At 48.1% G+C, this 19288-nt stretch overlaps 1 protein-coding gene across 2 annotated transcripts in view; it reads right to left on the bottom strand.

Annotated features, from left to right (window-relative positions):
• XPO6 (exportin 6) overlaps window positions 1-19288 on the bottom strand; it is a 626381-nt gene that overhangs the window by 452627 nt on the left and 154466 nt on the right. For both annotated transcript variants that reach the window (XM_085628383.1, XM_085628384.1), the window contains exon 5: window positions 18318-18477. In XM_085628383.1, coding sequence (XP_085484509.1) covers window positions 18318-18477 — 160 coding nt within the window. The remainder of the gene's footprint in view (window positions 1-18317; window positions 18478-19288) is intronic.

Below are 19288 nucleotides of genomic sequence, written 5' to 3'. Positions count from 1 at the left end.
ATGTCATTATAGAAAGATATGTCATCTGGAGGTGAAGCTTTCAAAGGGTAACTGCAAATTTCTCTGTGTTGAGGTCGTTCCACGTATCCTCGAAATTTTCCGAGTTTTTCTCTTCTTCAGGTATCTCTCCGTATTCCTCAGGTTCCTCGCCTCAAGGTTCAGTGGTTGGAGGAGAGTCTAAGATACCTTCCTCTCCCTCTGCGTCTTCTGCCTCCTTGGCGTCGACGCTCTCTAGGTTGGCAGCTGGTGTCTTTGGGATTCAAAAATCCTTCAGTGAGGCGTCCAATTCCTTTTTCTTTTGTAGGAGCGTTGCCATTTCCTACTTGAGTCTTTTCCTTTCGACCTCAAGGGCGATCTCAGCGTCAGAGGCCGGAGATTTTAGTTTCTTCCTGTCGTTGACGCTAGTCTTAGACAGTGGTGTGCTCTTTTGAGCGGGTTTGGGTAGACCCCTGGCTTCGGCGTTTTTCCCTCCTAGGTAACCTTTGGTTGTGCTCTGTGGGGTTCCTTCAATCGCAGCTGACCCTCGATCACCTTCTTGCTCGGCGTCAGGGCTGCCTTGTGAGCCTTTATGTTCGTGGCCCTTTGGTTCCAACGGATCTTTATGGTGTCTTACCTTCTCAGTCTTGCTTTTTGGATCCTTCGCCTTCTTCTCGTGTGGATATTTTTGGGGAGTCTCCTTGTAGGATCTTGACGTCCGATCCCTCGTGTGTCGAATCCGCTCTTGCTCCCTGTTCTTCCTAGTCACTAGAAAAACCCAGGTCTCTCAAGGAAGTTTTCTTTGTTGTCTGAGACACTGTGGCGTAGTGGGCCTTTCTTTGATTTCGGCGGGTCCTTAGCGTCTTCGGCAGGAACACTGTGCAGGCCTCGCAGTCCTTGTCGTGATGATCTTCTGGCAGGCAAAGGTTGCAGACGTCAAGTTGGTTACGTTGAGCAAACTTGTGGTGGTACTTGGGGCAGAACTTGAAGGGGGTATTCTCCATGACCCCTACCTCGCCATTTGTGGACCGGAGTGGTCCTCTAGTGTTAAACCGAAGCTCTGCTCCTGCTTCCGGTTACGGCGTCGATGATCAATGACATTTCTCAGTAATCTTTTTTTTGAAGTTTTTGGAAAAAAATTGAAAGTTTCTTCGGAGCTTCCCGTCTTGCTTCCAGACCCAATAGCTGAAAAAAGAATCTGAAGATGGCCACCACACAAGTCGACCTCCAGGATACCGTCTGACGTCACACAGGGGACATACCTGGCACCAAATGGTGGTCGACAGCGACCAAAACAAGAACAAAAACAAAAAAACTGATAATTCCGGACCCAACCCCTAGATGGCGGAATAATGCACAGCATGTGAATCCAGAAAAGGATTCCCGCTGCAAAACCCCCACTTGTTAAAGTAGTGGAGGACGACTTGGGGGTGGAGGTTACATTCGTGGACTTCTTGCAGCATCCTGCCGAGGAGGTTGGCAAAATCGTTGTCCATATCCCAGAGGATGTTCCGCTAACAGATGGAATTTTTTGATGTATTGCCCAACGTCAAATTGTCTGAGAGAGCGGTGACAACTGTAGAGCGTGTCTATCCCCCCCCCCCCCCAGTTTTTGTATATACTACATGGATCTCAAATTGTCCGTCCAGACTAAGACAACCTTGCCTATAAGGTGAGGTAGGAATGCTTTCAGCGCTAGGTTAACAGCTTGAAGCTCTGGGAAGCGGATAAGGATATTCTGGTGCTTGGTGTCCCAGAGACCTTAAACTGTTAAGATTATGTAGGTGAGCACCCCACCTTGTGAGGGATGTGTCTGTTAGCACGACCTGTGGAACAGGGTCGATGAATGGCTGCCCTTTTAACAGGTTTTGTGTGTCCCACCACTGCAGAGAATGAGGAGTGCGGCTGTCTACCAACGATATATCACCCAGTCGACCCAGTGATTGAATCCAGTGTGGTGCTAAACATTCATGCATGTTGAGTCTTGCATGAGGCACTATCGCAATGCATGATGCCATTATCACCAAAAGAAACATGAAAGTTTTGACTGTCGAGCATCGATTGGCTTGAAATTGTGGTAGCGTTGTTTACAATTTTTAAATTCTGGCAGCATTTGCATAGGCTAAACCTTACATGTTGAGCTAGGAGCTAGCCCCTAGATACGGTTGCAACTGTTTAGGTTGAGTTTGGACCCTTTGGATATTGAACCCCAATTGATGTAGGAGGTTTATGGTAAGCTGAGAGTCTGGACAACACAGAAGGTGTGTACGGGCTTTCATAAGCCAGCCGTCTAGATACGGGAGGGCATGAACGGGGAAGGAAAATGCATACCAACGAAGGAAGAGTGGATTACGCACCGAAAGGATCCCGAAAAAAGTCTCGAACCACAGCACCGTAATACAAATCCGAACCAGATGGTGGGAAGAAAACAATCAAAAATGGAGTTGATGAAGGAGGTACATAAATGTATGAGTGAGGTTGGGGGGGGTTGAACTGGGGCTTGAAACCAAAAGGTGTCTTTCAAATGTATGGGAACCTACAGATCTCAACACCACAGGCAAAATCTGGTCACCCTTGGGCAGATGGTGGCTAAGCGAAATATCGCTCGCCTATGGGGAGCAATAACACCACCGACGCTTGCCTCATGGAAAACCAATCTGGACTGGTGCGTGATAGGAGAAAAAACTATGTGTCACGTGGCTGTCCCCGAAAATGGATAGCAACTGGACAAGATGGAATAACTACCGTGGCAACATATGTGAACCCCCGTATGTGTCCCCCCTTGAAGAACCATTGACTCCTTGATGTGCGTCTCTATTATCCTAACATTCTTTCCCACAGATCTAATGATTGAAACAACCTGTTGTTGTCGTGGATGTATTACATAGGTATTTCATGACCTGATTGTATGCATTGACTGCTTTATAAGTTTGTTAATAAAAAAAGTTTTTTTTAAAAATGCCAAATGGAGTTGATGCCTATTCACACTATTACCAAGAGGAGAAGTCATCTTATCTCGCAACTCAAAAGACCTTCCAAGAAAAACAACTTGCATACATCCGAACCAAATACTAGATGGCAGGAGTAAGCAACGCATGTGTATCTACAGCCGCATATGCCTCGACATATTGTTACTTAAAAAAGATCATTTTAATTTAAGTGATATACATTGCAATATTTGAAGGATTTTACACATACATCTCATTAGAAAAAAGTTTGAGAACTTTGACTTGATATTTTAAAACTTTAGTGTAACAATTCTCCACTCATAATACAATGCAGTTTTATTACATGTAAGGAGTAGTTTCTTACCTGTAACTCCAGTTCTCTTGTAGGGATATTTCCGTGATAGTCATAATCATGTGAATAGTCCCGCCCATGTGTGTGGACCCCGGAGCACTTCATTAGATATATCTTCTTAAGTTGTCATCTTCTACCTTTCTTCAGGAAGGCCTGTATAGACACTGAAGAGATGAAAAGACAACAATGCAGCCTAAGAAACTAGGCTACACTGGCCATTACTTCATCTTGAAGTGAAAAAGATAGCCAATTTAACTTTAAGTTTAGTAATTTACTGAGTTTAACACAGAAAACTCTCCTTCACAAAACTCCTTTTTCATGATAGAGATGAAAGGAATGGCTAGAGAAGACCCCATAGGCTGCCACTATGTGTCTGCAAATGGGTACCGTGCCTTTATGAGTCTCCAGAGACCCCCGGTATCCCATGAGGCACAGCTAGAGGCATTTGTTTCAGTTCTTTTTGAAGACTTAAATAAGCAGAGCCTGCTGAGACTTGGGGACATCTGTATCTGCCACCGGGGAGGAGGGCGGGTTGCGTATGACTATCACGGAAATACCCCTACAAGAGAACTGTAGTTACAGGTAAGAAACTACTCCTTCTCTTGTAGGGGTTTTCCGTGTATAGTCAATCTTGTGACTAGAGTAGCAAGCCCATCCCCAAAACAACTCACCAGTGGTGGCAGAACAGAGAACAACCGCACTATTGTGCAAATAGATTTCGAAGTGAAGCCTGTCCAACCTGAGCATCTGCCCCAGCATCATTATCAAGGCAGTAGTGCTTAGTAAATGAGTGGACTGACTTCCAAGTGGCAGCCTTAAGGATTTCTGAAATCGGTACATTACGAAGTAAAGCCGCAGTAGCTGCTTTACCTCTAGCAGAGTGAGCCCTAGGCTTACTAATAAAAGGTTTGTTTGCTTTTTGATAACACAGCTGAATACATGAAACAGTCCACCAGTAATGAATTGTTTAGAGGTAGCTAGACAAGTTCGAACTGAGCCATAGTTTACAAATAGCTGGTCTGTTCTACGGATAGCTTTAGTCTTGTCTAAATAGAATTTCAAGACTCTCCTAACGTCAAGAGAATGCAGTGACCTCTCCGCAGAAGAAGATGGATTTTGAAAAAATGTAGATAATGTAATAGTCTGGTTTACATGAAACTCTGACAACTTTAGGTTGCGTCCTCATAACTACCTTAGAGGAATGAAAGAACATACAAGGTTCTTTACAACATAAAGCCTGAAGTTCGCTAACCCTGCGGGCAGACGTAATGGCCACAAGGACAGATGCTGAAGAGAAGCCTTATGAATGGGTTCAAACGGTTCCTTCTTTAGTCGTGAAAGCACTACATTCAGCTCCCAGGGAGGCGAAGGACGCCTAATGGGAGGAAACACTTTCTTCAATCCTTCAAGAAAATCTCAGATGACTGGGATTTAAAAAAAGGAAGTTTGTGAAGGAAATTTCCTATATGCAGTCAAATCTGCCAGATGAACTTTGATCGAATGGAACTGAAGGCAAGATTGCGCAAAGTGTAACAAATAAGGAAGGATGACATCTTCCTTACAGGAGGTAGGATCAAAGTCCTTCGAAGCACACCAGATGCAAAATCTCTTCCATTTATAAGCATAGGACGTGTGTGTAGATGGTCTCTTGGCCTCTTTCAATATCTCCATACAGTCCTGAGGGAGATCCAAAGGTCTGTGCTGTACTAGCTCAGGAGCCATGCCGCCAAATTCAACGACGAGAGGTTGGGGTGCATCGTCAGAAGGTCCGGCCTGCACGGCAGCCGGAGATGTGGAAGGAGAGACCGGTGGAGTAGGTCTGTGAACCACCATTGCCGGGGCCACTCCTGAGCAATGAGGATCATCTTGGCCCGTGATTGGGAGAGCTTGATCAGCACGGTCGGAATCAGGGGAATTGGCGGAAAAACGTAGAGAAAGCCGCCAGACCAAGTGATCCATAGGGTATTCCCCAGAGTCCCTGGTTGGTAAAACCTGCAGGCAAAGTCGCGGCATTTGCTGTTTTCTACGATAGCGAACAGTTCGACTTCTGGAGTACCCCATCTGTCGAAAATGTCTTGCACCACTTCGTCGTTTAAGGCCCATTCGTGGATTTCGTGAATGAGTCTGCTGACCGCGTCTGCTTGATCATTCTGAACACCTGGAAGGTGAGTTGCCGTGAAGGTCAGGTTCCTGGCTAACAGCCAGTGCCAGACGGCCTAAGCTTCCTGAGACAGCACTTGAGATCTGAAGCCCCCCTGCTTGTTGAGGTAGAACATTGTTGTCGTATTGTCCCTCTGGACAAGCAGGGAGCTGGAGTGAAAAGAAGGCTGGAATGCTTTCAGCACCAAATGGACTGCTCGAAGTTCCAAGAAGTTGATGTGGTACTTGGTTTCTTTCAGGTTCCATGCGCCCTGTATCTGTAGGTGGTCGAAATGCACACCCCATCCGTGGAGAGAAGCATCCGTTACTATGGTTTGTGTGGGTATCTCCTTGTGGAAGGGAATCCCCCGGAGGAGATTGTGTGGAAAACTCCACCATCAGATGGACTGACGAGCCTGTTGCAACAGTTGAATCCTGTCTTCCCACTCCCCCAGTGTCTGGTCCTATTGATCCTCCAGACATTCCTGCAGGGGTCTCATATGGAGGCGTGCGGAGGAGTGAGGAAGATGCAGGACGCCATCGAGCCCAGAAGAGAAGATGCTTTCCTCACCGTTGGTGCAGGCATGATCATAAGAGCTTGAGTCTTACGAAGGATCAATAAGCGTCTCTCTTCCGAAGGATAAACGCTTGCTGTGCGTGTGTCGATAGTAGCTCCTAGGTACTAAAGACACTGAACAGGAGTTGAGAGACTTCGTGAGGTTGATGTGAAGTCCCAAACGAAGTAAGAGATTGGAAGAGCGATTGAAATGCAGTTGCGCTTCCTGAAACATAGCTGCCTTGATCAACCAATCGTCCAGATATGGATAGACTAATATTTTGTTCCTCCTCAGATGCGCATCCACCACTGCCATGCATTAGGAGAAAGTCGGAGGTGCTGACTTCAGGCCGAAGGGCAGCACGGAGTATTGATAATGGTTGTTGCCCACAGTGAAACGCAGGAACTTGCGATGTTTCCTCGCTATGGGCACATGAAAGTATGCGTCCTGCAGATCTATTGCGCATCACCAGTCTGCCTGATGAAGTTGAGGGTAGATCTGATGCAAGAACAACATCCAACATTTTTCTCTTCGAACCCATTTGTTGGCTTGTCGTAAGTCGAGAATGGGTCTGAACTCGTTCTGGTCTTTCTTGCGAACTAGAAAGAACCATGAATACAGCCCTGTTCCTTTCTGATTTAGAGGGACAGGTCCTACCGCCCTTTTCTCTAGAAGGGTGTTGGCCTCCTTCTGCAACTCGTGCAGCATGCATCTTGATCAAGTTGGAGGGATTGATGGAGGAGGTCTTATAAAACGTATCGAGTATCCACTGCGAACAATATTGAGCACCCAATTGACCAGAGTTATTTTCTACCACTCTGCCAGATGTTCTTGAATACTCCAGCCGGAGGAAGGCAGGATCCAAATCAGGCAGACAATACTTTTTCTGCAACCTCGAGGGTACAGACTTTAAAGAAGACGGTGTTAGGAACAGTTCCATAGCTGGTTCCTCCAGACCAGACACCAACGGAAGCAACGGACGCGATGTCGGTCTCTTCTGCAGAGTCTCAAATATCACAGAGGTCGGCTGCACAGGGGTAGACAGAGGAATGCGGAGTTTCGTAGCACCTCTGACCAGAAACTCCTGGAAGGTAGAAATGTCATCAACCGGTGAAACCCTTTGCGGGGGAGAGTCCGTGAGAGTAGGAGAGTACCTCCCTGTACTCGTGGAAGATGTATCCCTTGTGTGCCTGGACCAAGACCTCTCATAATGGCGACGATGTGATCTTGCGGAGACCGGTGGCGTCTATGTCACAGATGTCTCGAACGAGACCGTGTTCTTAGCCGTCGAGGTTCCGCAGGGCACGTGGGCTGAGGAGCCACGGGCCCAGGTTGAGGCTGAGGTGGAGGAGGAGGAGGCAGCGGTGGTGGTGAAGGAATCGCTGGAGGAAGCGGAGGAGTAGCTGGAGGCGGAGGAGTAGCTGGAGGCAGAGGATTCCTCGGTGTTGGCTGTGGTATTCAAGGTGGGACCACCGGTGGAAGCGGAGCAGGAGGCAACCTAGTTGGTGAGTAGGTACGTGAATACTCCGAACTGGGAGACGAGACTAACCTCCTCCTTTTACGAGCGGGCCGTGAGGAAGGGACCCTGGATACTCAATCAGTCCCCCTTGACGTTGATCCACTACTCAACGTCGAGCGTCGACATCGTCTGGAACGCGAAGTCCCTGTCGACGACGATAGGCTCACCACTGAGCGAGGCCCGGAACGGGACCTTGAACACCGGTATCCTTCTACTTGAACCTCTCCTCGACTCCCTTGTAGACTATTGCCTCCTCGATGTCGATCTTCGCGTTGACATCGATGGTGATGGGCCACGAAGCTTCGGCGGCGACCACCGCTTGCGAGACCCAGATCGATGCCAATGATGTCTCGACAGCGTTGTTCGTTGCGTCGACGAACACGGGGAACCCCTCGACAGCGGTGTTCGTTGATAGTCTGCGTCGCTTTGACCCAGAGCCCTGGGTCGACGGAGAGCATATCGTAGTCATACCAGCTCTCGATCTAGTCGTCATCCTAGACGTCGACCGAGAACGGCGTCGTTTTTCTGCCGTCTTTCCACTGGGGAGCCCTCCTAGAGGTCGAAGCATGGGACTTGGTAGAGAACTTACCCTCTCCTTTCCCAGAGGCTGAAGAAGCTGCCTTCTGCCTCCTCTGCTCCATGCCTTGGAGCCGAATCTTCTCCCTGTCAGACAGGGTGCGCCTGTAAAAGGTCTTACAAATGCCACTGGTGTCAGGAACATGGGACACAGGATACACACTCTGTGGTAATCCGACTTGACCTTCTTCCTACTGCATTCAGGGCACTTGTCAAATAGAGATGGCATTTTGACAAGAAAACAGCAGAAATACGGCCAAAAAAACTACAGCAGTAGTTAGCTAAAGGCCAAAGATGTCGAGTGAAACTACTAAAAGTCCAGAAATAATCACTCATTTTTATGAAATACCAAAAAAGGAAGAGCTCAATGCTCCAGGGTCCTGCTAGCAGGAGCCGGAAAAAAGAACAGAGTAAATGCCTCTGTCTGTGCCTCATGGGATACCGGAGGTCTCTGGAGACTCTTAAAGGCACGGTACCCATTTGTAGACACATAATGGCAGCCTATGGGGGCTTCTCTATCCATTCCTTTCATCTCTATCATGAAAAAAGAGTTTTGTTAAGGGGAGTTTTCTATGTGTAAAACTCAGTAAATTACTAAACTTAAAGTAAAACTGGCTATCTTTTCCACTTCAAGATGAAGCAATGGCCAGTGTAGCCTAGTTTCTTAGGCTGCATTATTGCCTTTTCATCTCTTAAGTGTCTATACAGACCTTACTGAAGAAAGGCAGAAGACGACAACTTAAGAAGATATATCTAATGAAGTGCTCCGGGGTACACGCACATGGGCGGGACTATTCACATGATTATGACTATACACGGAAATCCCCTACAAGAGAAAGAAATCAGCGCTGCCATTGTAATTGGTTTCGGACTTATCTTATAAATAGTTAATGAAATGTATTGACACTGGGTTTTCATGTACAGATCTTTAAAACCTTATGAACTAAATTTCTTGTAGAAAAGAAAGGAGAAAGCTACACCTTTGATACATATGTGGAAAACGTATGTAGAAATGTATACACAAGATAAAAAAAAGTAATGACCATTGCTGAAGTATTGTGATCTATGTTTTTTTCATATTACATGTAATTTTAAATGTATATTGGTACGTGATATAGATATATATATATATATATATATATACACATGTATGTATGTATGTATGTATATGAGATTTGCAGCTCCGATGAAGGTCCGCTTTGATAGAATAAAATACACTGGCTGAATTGCGGATTGTTAATGCTGTAGACAGGACCATGAAGGTTCTCAAAAAGAATGCTATCACTTTATGGTATTTAATGTGGGGTTGTCTACATCATGAGTGTTCCTCTCCATCTCTCCACCACCCAGAGCTCACATTTGTTTTTGGATATGCAAGGTTGAGGCATGCTTTACGGTACAAAGATAATTGCTTAGTGGGTGCAGTAATGATGAGAGAGAGGATGAAGAGTACTAAAATTATGATGCTAGGTATTCCATACTCCTATCATCCTGCTCTCCTCGGACTCAAAGTCTCATTCTATAGCAGTCAACAATTGGTTCTGTGGGGGCAGACCAAGCACAAGGGTGTGTAAAGCAACTAATTTGGTCAGAACTTCCTAGCTAAAAGCTATCCTTTCTTAGAGATGCATTCAATTACTAATGCTGACAAACAAATACTTGAACAACTGCTCTCTAACTGAGCTATTGCAATATTTTTAAATAAGTGTTTATTTGAGCTCAATCAAAATAAACTAGAATGAATATGCTACTTACCAGTATGCATCTGTTCTTGGCATGTAGGGCTGCTGACATTCATATCTGTGCATAGATCGCCGCCTAGTGTTGGGTCCGGATGTTTGCACGTTGTTGTCCTGGAAGAGTCTTCGAAGTATCCTTGGATAGGTGACTCCTCCCCTGGACTACAGTGCGCATGGGCATCCTCTCCATCCTCAGATTGTTTTTCGCCATTGTGGCAGTGATGGAGTAGATACAGAAAGTGATGACCATGCTTGCAGTAATTCTGAGAGCTGCAGCTGCGACAGGCGCCGGGGAGGAGGGAGGGCGATATGAATGTCAGCAGCCCTACATGCCAAGAACAGATGCATACTGGTAAGTAGCATATTCAGTTCGAGGCATGTGGGCTGCTGAATTCATATCTGTGCATAGAATACATAGCAGTGCCCTCTATTAGCGGCGGCTACCCGTGCCAGCTGCAGCGGTCTGAAAAAGTGTTTTGAGAACAGCCTGTCCTACAGCTGCCTGCTGTTTTGACTGCACATCTACGCAATAGTGTTTTGTAAATGTGTGTGTAGTGGACCATGTGGCTGCTCTGCATATATCATGCAGGGGAATATTTCCTAGGAAGGCCATGGAAGCCCCCAACTTACGTGTTGAGTGGGCTCGTGGTGGAATAGTTAATGTGCGTTTTGCCTTTTGATAACAGATTTGAATACACTTAACTATCCATCAGGCTATCCCTGCTTTGGAGATGGCGTTACCTTTGTGGTGTGGGGCAAAGGCAACGAACAGTTGTTTTGTCTTCCTGAATGGTTTAGTCCTGTCGATGTAGTACATGAGGGCCCTCCGTACATCTAGTGTATGTAGTGCCCTTTCTGCAACAGTTTGTGGGTTTTGGAAGAAAACGGGCAGTTCAATAGTCTGGTTCATGTGGAACTGCGATATTACCTTGGGCATGAACTTGGGGTTGGTACGTAGTACGACCCTGTTAGCGTGAACCTGAATAAATGGCTCTTGAACGGTTAGTGCCTGGAGTTCACTAACTCTTCTGAGGGAAGTGATCGCTACTAGGAAGGCCACTTTCCAGGTAAGGAATTGAATCTCGCATGAGTGTAGAGGTTCAAAGGGTGGACCCATCAGGCGTGTGAGGACCAAGTTGAGGTTCCACATTGGAGCCGGTGGGTGACTAGGTGGAATGACTCGTTTGAGCCCTTCCAAGAATGCTTTGATGGCAGGCACCCTGAATAGAGAGAGGTGCTGCCTGGTTTGCAGATAGGCTGATATTGCGGTCAAATGGACACGTATAGAGGAGTACGCCAGATTGCATCGATATAGGTGTAAGAGGTAACAGATGATGTTTTGGATGGATGCGTCCAGCGGGTTGATGTCATTATTTCCGCAATAAATGACGAACCTTTTCCATTTGGCTGCATAGCAAGCTCTGGTAGTGGGTCTCCTGGCCTCCTTGATGATGTCCATACAGTCAGGTGGCAGGTTGAGATAGCCAAACTCTAGGACTTCAGGAGCCAGATCGCCAGATTCAGCTGTTGCGGATCTGGGTGCTGAACCTCTCCATGGTTCTGCGTCAAATGCGCGGGTTTGATCCGCAGCCTTTGATGCGGCACCACGGAAAGTTCGAGGAAGGTGGTGTACCACGGCTGGCGTGCCCACGTGGGAGCAACTAGGACGAGTGTCAGGGAGTGTTGTCGGAGTTTGCGGGCCACTAGCGGTATCAATGGCGCTGGGGGAAAAGCGTACGCAAATCTGCCGGACCAGTTCATCCATATCGCATTGCCCTGCGACTGCGGATGTGGGAATCTGGCGGCGAAGCTTGGGCATTTTGCGTTTTCGCTTGTCGCGAATAGGTCTATCTCCGGATGACCCCACTGCTGAAAGTACGGTTGGAGTACTGATGGGTGTAACTCCCACTCGTGCATTTGGTGGCTGTGTCTGCTGAGCAGATTCGCCATCTGGTTGTCCTTGCCAGGGAGGTGTTCCGCCATGAGGAACATGTTCCTTTGAATGGCCCACTTCCACATGCTCTGAGCCAGATGAGACAACTGTGGAGAGTGTGTGCCTCCCTGTTTCTGTATGTAGTACATTGCGGTCATGTTGTCCGTCCGGATCAACACGACCTTGTTGCATAGATGTACTTTGAACGCCTTCATGGCTAGGAAGATTGCCATCAATTCCAGAAGGTTGATGTGCAACTTCTTTTGTTGTGTTGTCCATAGTCCTTGCACTGTGTAGTGGAGTACATGAGCTCCCCATCCCTGGAGAGACGCGTCCGCTGTCAGTACTATTTGTGGGACAGGCTCTTGGAACGGTCGGCCCTTGCAAAGGTTTTGTGGATTCCACCAATGCAGAGAGTTGTATGCCCGACCGCTCACCAACACTAGGTCCTTTAACTGTCCTTGAGCCTGATTCCACTGACGTGCTAGGCACTCCTGAAGTGGGCGCATATGTAATCTCGCGTGCGGGACTATGAAGATGCAGGAGGCCATCATGCCTATCAACTGCATGAACACTCGCGCTGGAAGTGAGTGATTGGGTTTGAATTTGGAGATCAGCAGTTGTATGCTGTCGATCCTCACTAAATTTGGCTGAGCTGTGGCCGCCAGAGTGTCTATAGTCGCACCTAGGTACTGTTGTACGTGTGCGGGCTGGAGATGGGACTTTGGATAATTCAGTGAGAATCCCAGACTGTGAAGAAGGTGAATGGTGCGGGACATGTGGCTTGCACATTGCTGGGCTGACTTCGCTTGAACGAGCCAGTCGTCTAGGTAGGGGTAGACGTGTATATGCTGCCTCCGTAGATGTGCTGCCACCGTAGCTAGGCACTTCGTGAAAACCCTGGGCGCTGTTGTCACGCCGAAGGGAAGGACTTTGAACTGATAGTGCTGCCCCTGAACAGTGAACCTGAGGTATTTTTTGTGTGAGGGGTGGATGGGTATGTGAAAGTACGCATCCTTGAGGTCCAGTGTGGCTAGGAAGTCTCCCTGCTTGAGAAGCGGAAGGACTTGCTGTAGAGTGAGCATATGAAAGTGCTCTGAAAGAATGTACTGGTTCAGGGGTCTCAGGTCCAATATAGGTCTGAGCGACCCGTCCTTTTTTGGAATTAAGAAGTAGAGGGAGTACACTCCCGCACCCTGCTCGTGGATGGGTACGACCTCTATAGCGCCTTTTAGAAGCATACTTTGCACTTCTTGCTGTAAGAGCGTTAAGTGCTCTGAGGACATAGGACGGCTTCTTGGTGGTATTGTGGGTGGAGTGGAGGTTAACTCCAGACAGTAACCGTATTTTATAATATCTTTGACCCACCTGTCCGTGGTGATGGAATTCCACGTGGACAGGAACCTTTGTAGCCTTCCCCCGACAGGTGTTATGTGGTCGGGAGGAAGGGAGAGGGCGTCACTGCTTGTTCTTGGGGGAGGACCTGGTGTTGCCGTAGCCGCGTCCTCTGCCCTTTGTGCTGGAGCCACGATATCCACCTCGGGTGTTTTTATCATAGGTGGTCTGTGTATTGCCTTTGTTATATGTTTGTTGTGACCCCTGTCCTCTACCTGCTCCCTTGTTTCCGGGGCGACGAAAGGAGCCGCTCCGAAAGGACTGAGTTTGTAGTGCGCCCATGGACTTTGCAGTGTCCGTATCCTTTTTTATCTTTTCGAGGGTGGTGTCAACCTCTGGCCCGAATAAATAGTCGGGGTTGACGGGCTGGTTCAGTATATTGTTTTGTACCTCAGGCTTGAATCCTGAGATCCGCAGCCAGGCATGTCGTCGCAACATGACGCTTGTGTTTATGGCTCTGGCAGCCGTGTCTGCAACATCTAGTGCGCATTTGATGGAAGCGTTCGTTAGTAGCTGTCCTTCTCTGATGAGCATTTCTGCGCCTTCCTTGAACTGGTCAGGGAGATGTTGGAATATTTGCTCAAGTGTGTCATAGTGCGCTCTATCATAGCGAGCAAGGAGCGCCTGAGTGTTGGCTATGCGCCAAATGTTGGCAGCTTGGGCGGCAACTCGCTTGCCAGAGGTTTCTAACACCTTGGACTCTTTGTCCGGGGGAGGAGCGTCACCTGTTGTTTGCGAGTGTGCCCTCTTGCGTGCATTCGCTACGACGATGGAGTCGAGTGGTAATTGTCCTCTGATGTAAGTAGGATCCCCAGGTGCTGATCTGTATTTTTTATCAATCCTGGGGTTTATCACTCGTGCCCTGGTGGGTTCTTTGAAAATGTCCTTGGCTGGTTTGAGGACCCCCTTCAACATTGGCAGAGTCTTTACATGTCTTTCTGAGGATGCAAAGGTGTCCATAAGAAAGTCATCTTCGATGGTATCAGAGTGAAGCTGCACCCCATGGTTATTGGCAGCACGTTCGATAAGAGCATTGAACGCTGCAGTATCCTCCGTAGGAGATGTCTTTGCCCCATAGAGTTGTGGATCCTGTGCATCGAGAGGTGCACTGGGGTCTGCAGGGTCGCCCCAAGTTTGATCAGGGTCCTGCTGGTCATCAGGGTCCGTGTCTACATGGTAGGGGACTTGGTCAGCCATGTAGTCCTCCAATGCGTCTGTATCGGAGCGTGTGGGGGAGAACCGGTGTGGATCCTGGTAGGATGAATGGAAGGGTTCATAAAGGAGAGGTTCCGATTCTGCAGGCAACTTCCTTTTTAGTGGGATCCTGAAAGGGTCCAATGGCGGCTCCGAAGTTATCCTTCGGTCCTGGAGAATCATTCTGCCAGTGCCGGCGTCGATGATACGTGCTGGAGACGTCTCAGCAGGTGTGACCGTAGGTTGGGTGACCCGTGTCCTGAGTTGGAACATTTTTGGGATTGTTGACGGAGGCAAGCCGAAGGTAATGTTGGTCGGCACCGAAGAGGCTGCGGGAGCTCCGACCGAACCGGAGCCCGACGTGTCCTGGAGGACAGGTGTGGTTTTGCTGCCTTGCGTCACACCAGGTCGTACTTGGGGCGCCTTCGAGGCTTTGGCACCGGCCAGGCTCGTAGAGGCGGCCGTAGATTTTTTCGGTGCCGGCGGGTCATCGAGTCGGGGTGAAGAGATCACCGTCGAAGTCTTCGATACCTGAGGCTTAGGTGTCGTCGAGGGAGCGATGTGAGACACAGCAGGCGGTACGGCCCTTGGTGTCGTCGGTGCCGGTAGCCGAGCAGGTTTGTCGGTGCCGATGGCTTTTTTCCGTTTGTCGACTCCAACGTCGCCCGCCTCAAGTTCGGCACCGAAGTCCCTCTTGGTGCGGTCGGTGCCGACGCGGTGCGCTGGCGTCGAAGGCCTCGATCCGACCAGCGCTACTTTCAGTTTCGGTTTCGATGGAACCTGAGCAGCTTTCGGTTTCGGTTTTGTGATAGGGAAACCAGCCTGTTTATGTAGTAATGGCTGCCGCTGAACGTCCGAGGCCGGGCCCGAGGGCGGGGCCGAAGAACTGCGGGATGGGTCTCGGGTAAGGCCCGAAGGCGATCCCTCGACCGGAGCCATAGGCTGTGGCACTGGTGTTTGAACGGTTGGAACAGGTAGGCCTTGTTCATCATTGGAGCTACTTTCTTCGGCCCCGAAGGCCTCCTCGTCGTCTCCTACCTCGGTGTCGTCTTCACCTCTGTGGAAGAGTGACTCGTCTTCCTCGTCCGATCCGGGTTCGTGTTCGGAAGCGGGACTGGAGGGCAAGACTTCCAATTCCTCGACGTCCTCGGCCTCGCCGAAGATGTCTGTCGGGGCCGGTGCCGCGTGCTGCGCCTCGAGTCTCGCCGCTCGTCGATTCCGCAGAGTCTTCTTCGAGCGGAACCGGGCACAGGCCATGCATGTTGATGCGTCGTGGTCCGGCGAAAATGCGAAAGCAGTCGGTGCTGAAAGTTAGTAAACTAACAAATTCTATCGAAACCCGATCGATAAACAGTACCGACGCGAACTAAAGGCCTTTTGGCCTCGAAAAAATATTTTCCTAACTTGAGCTAAGATAGCACATCCGAACCCAATGGCGGAAAAAAACAATCTGAGGATGGAGAGGATGCCCATGCGCACTGTAGTCCAGGGGAGGAGTCACCTATCCAAGGATACTTCGAAGACTCTTCCAGGACAACAACGTGCAAACATCCGGACCCAACACTAGGCGGCGATCTATGCACAGATATGAATTCAGCAGCCCACATGCCTCGAACATCTTTTTATAAATTGAAGACCAGGTTTCAGCAACAATGGGTCCAATGGGTTTGTCGTACATCTAAAAACATTAGAAGCCAGTGTTGCGATGGAAACAGTATACTTAGCAGGAAGAGTCATGCAGCCTTTGCTATTTTACTACCAAGGCAGGCACACAAGACTCTAAAGACCAGCCACAGCTTTGTGCAATTCATGTAACTTAATCAACAATCGAGTAGTCAGACACATTTACTCTTCTGGAGACTAGATATTACAGCAGGATCAGTACATAAGATTCAACTTGTTTTCATTATAATACTTTTTTAGGTCGAGCCTAGCGCAGCGCGCATGCGTTGCTCTAGGAAAACGACCTCTTGGAATCACTCTGGACTTTTCACATGCTCGTGCGTGTGATTTTATTTGGAGCATTCTTTCTATTGGCCTTTGCGTGCTTCTTTGTAAAAAGACAGCACGCAATTGGGCAAAGGCGGGTCCATGTCCCACCTTTCCCAGGAAATGCATCCGCCCACGGCCTACGGCTTGCAGTTACGAGCAGCGGCGCAAAGTGTGCCATCTGTTGTGTGTCAGACTTCACACAAGCGCGCACGCACCACTCGCGGGACGCTGCGGCTGCATTCCTTGCATCCTGTCACAGAAGCGTGCTTTCTCTTCGCCTTGTTTTCCATATGACATTGTCAGTTTTGTCTTTACATACACCCCTCACCCGTTGTCCATGTTGTCTTTACTCGCGCCCCCCCACCCCTTGAACCGGTTGTTTTTACTCCCTCCCCCACCAGCTGTCCGTGTCGTCTTTACTCCCACACGCCCACCCGTTGTCCGTGCCGTTTTTACTCCTGCCCGCCCACCCGTTGTCCTTGTTCTGTCTTTACTACCACCCCCCACCAGGTGTCCGTGCCAGGCTCTTGTGCGTCAGCAGTGGGGGGAGAAGATGGCAAAGGGGCGACCCCATAAGTGCTACATCTACAGTTTACAGCTGCTGAGGTCAGTGCAGAGGGGGGTACATCGATTCCACACCACTGATTTATTTCTCATCGGCTGGTTGCCCCGCATGCGCCACCACGTTACGTGGATGTCAGTCGCTCTACTGACTTTAGAAGTGCAAGAGTTTTCTAACGCCTGGAGGGCGCTTTGATCTACTGGCTTCTGTGAGCTGGATGGATAGATTTAAACACAGCCTGCCCTTGAGATTCAAAGAATTCAACACCGTGCACTCACTCCCCTCGCCCCCATCAGCAGGGCAGCACTGGGAAGGCGGGCACTGGGCGATGATGGGCCGGGGTCTTAGGTTGGGCAGAGTTTGTTTTTAGGGCCTCCGTTAACCGCCCACGGCTGCCAGTGCATGTCTTGTTTCCTTCCTGTTGCTGGAGCAGTAGCTTTTCTGACCCCTTCCCTTGTCACCTCAGCCCCAATGTCTTCCAGGCCTTGGTGGATGAGCAGTGTGTTTGCCTAGGCCTAGGCCTGCTGCAACAACACCTTTCCCGGAGGAACACGCATGCTTTCTCTTCCGCTTGTTTTACATGAGAGGTTGTCAGTGTTGTCTTTACTACCGTCCACCCACCCACCCGTTGTCCGTGCCATCTTTACTACCGCCCACCCACCAGTTGTCTGTGCCCGTGCTCTCTTTACTTCTGCCTGCCCACCCGTTGTCCTTGTTCTCTTTACTGCAGCCCGCCCGTTGTCTGTGATCTCTTTACTCCCGCTCCCTTCCAATTGTCCCTGCTGTCTTTTCTCCCGCCCCCTTCCTCACTTACTGGATTTGCAATCTAAACGAAGGTTCAGGTTGGAAGGTATTGAGCAAACACATAAGTTTCACTGCTAAATAGATATTTACGTTGGCTTTCATTTACAAGCATTTCCAGTACAGTATGTACAACAAGGAGCATTCACTTTGTTTTCGGTGGAAATACCATAAACAATGTTCCAGCCCGTCCATAGGTTCATATTTTATTGAGCAGTAAATATAGAAAAATAACACACAACTAACAAAACAATGTATTTAATGTTAAAAACATTACAAAAGACACTAACCGCATCACACTACACACAGAATTAATATCATTACAATAGTGTTTTTAGGGGATGTAAACTTACATATACCACCAACATACACACCAGCAAAACACACAACACACATACATCCAACCAACACACATCATATCACAACTCACCACGACATTCCACACCATGCCACTGCCCTTACGTCACTACACTAAGCACATGTAGCGCGAATGAAGGTATCAAAGCACTTTTTATAAGTACTAGTTCAATTACAGAAATCTGCCCGGTGGGTGATAATGTGCTGCATGGCTAAACACTTATAAGGTCCCAAAGGCGAGACCTATTGGCTATGCCAATGCTTGTTCTATATTTACCTGTGAGAAGTCCCAGTACGGTTGGCACTTGACTCAGCAGCAGTTTGCGCAGCTCCTCCTTTCGTGCCACGCTCAAGTCCTCACGAGGGCATGCAAGCTCCTCTGATGTGGTCTTCAACATGATCAAACCCAGAGGCATGGTAGAAGGAGACTGGATTAACTAGATGGTGGAAATCGGAAGGAGACAGGCCATGAGTGTGCACAATTCCTGGATCTGACTGTAAATGTTACAAATCAAGCAATTTTATTGACTAATCTTGTCACACAGAGTTAACGATTCTGCTGCACAGCATCAACAAAAAGTTTAAAACTAACATTTATATCAGAATTGGACATGCGTACACCACTTATTTTACTTTGGTGCAGGAGAGTCAATTGCATCCATTCATGAAGATGCACATCGTTAGAACTCATTAGACTTCACTCCTTACTACTTACCATATCTAGCCTCGTATGCACAACAAAGAATGAAATTTGCACTAACCTTAATTGTTTCAGTGTATAGCATCTATTGTACACGCTTGCATTGGGCATTTGTGAGCAATAAAACTGGTCTATCAGAAGTCTTCTACATACTCCAGACAACTGTTAACTCAGTAGTTAACCAGAGCAATAATAAATGAAGAAGGATCCAGGCTTCTAATTTTTGACTAGTTGTCCACTGATGCTGAAGTGTATGTCCATAGTATCACTCTTCAGGACCTAGGGTAAAATATGAGGTGGGCCAGGGAGTGAAGATTTGCTCTTCTGATAGACCGATAACCCATGCCCTATAACCTACTGATCAAACAACAAAATCTAACTATTGTTGTAAATGACAACTCTGGAAAGCTATTGCACAATTTCAAATTTAGTTGCACATAATAAATTCAAAATCTGTATTTTATTTTTGTTAAATGTGTTATTTTATGGAAATACTAAGCACCTTTCTCAAAGTAACAGTTTTAAGATGTTATGTGCCACATCAATGT

Source organism: Triturus cristatus, chromosome 10 (genome assembly GCF_964204655.1).
Source record: "Triturus cristatus chromosome 10, aTriCri1.1, whole genome shotgun sequence".
Taxonomy (NCBI): domain Eukaryota; kingdom Metazoa; phylum Chordata; class Amphibia; order Caudata; family Salamandridae; genus Triturus; species Triturus cristatus.
Note: the sequence above shows the minus strand (reverse complement) of the source record. Positions and strands in the feature narration are given on the sequence as shown.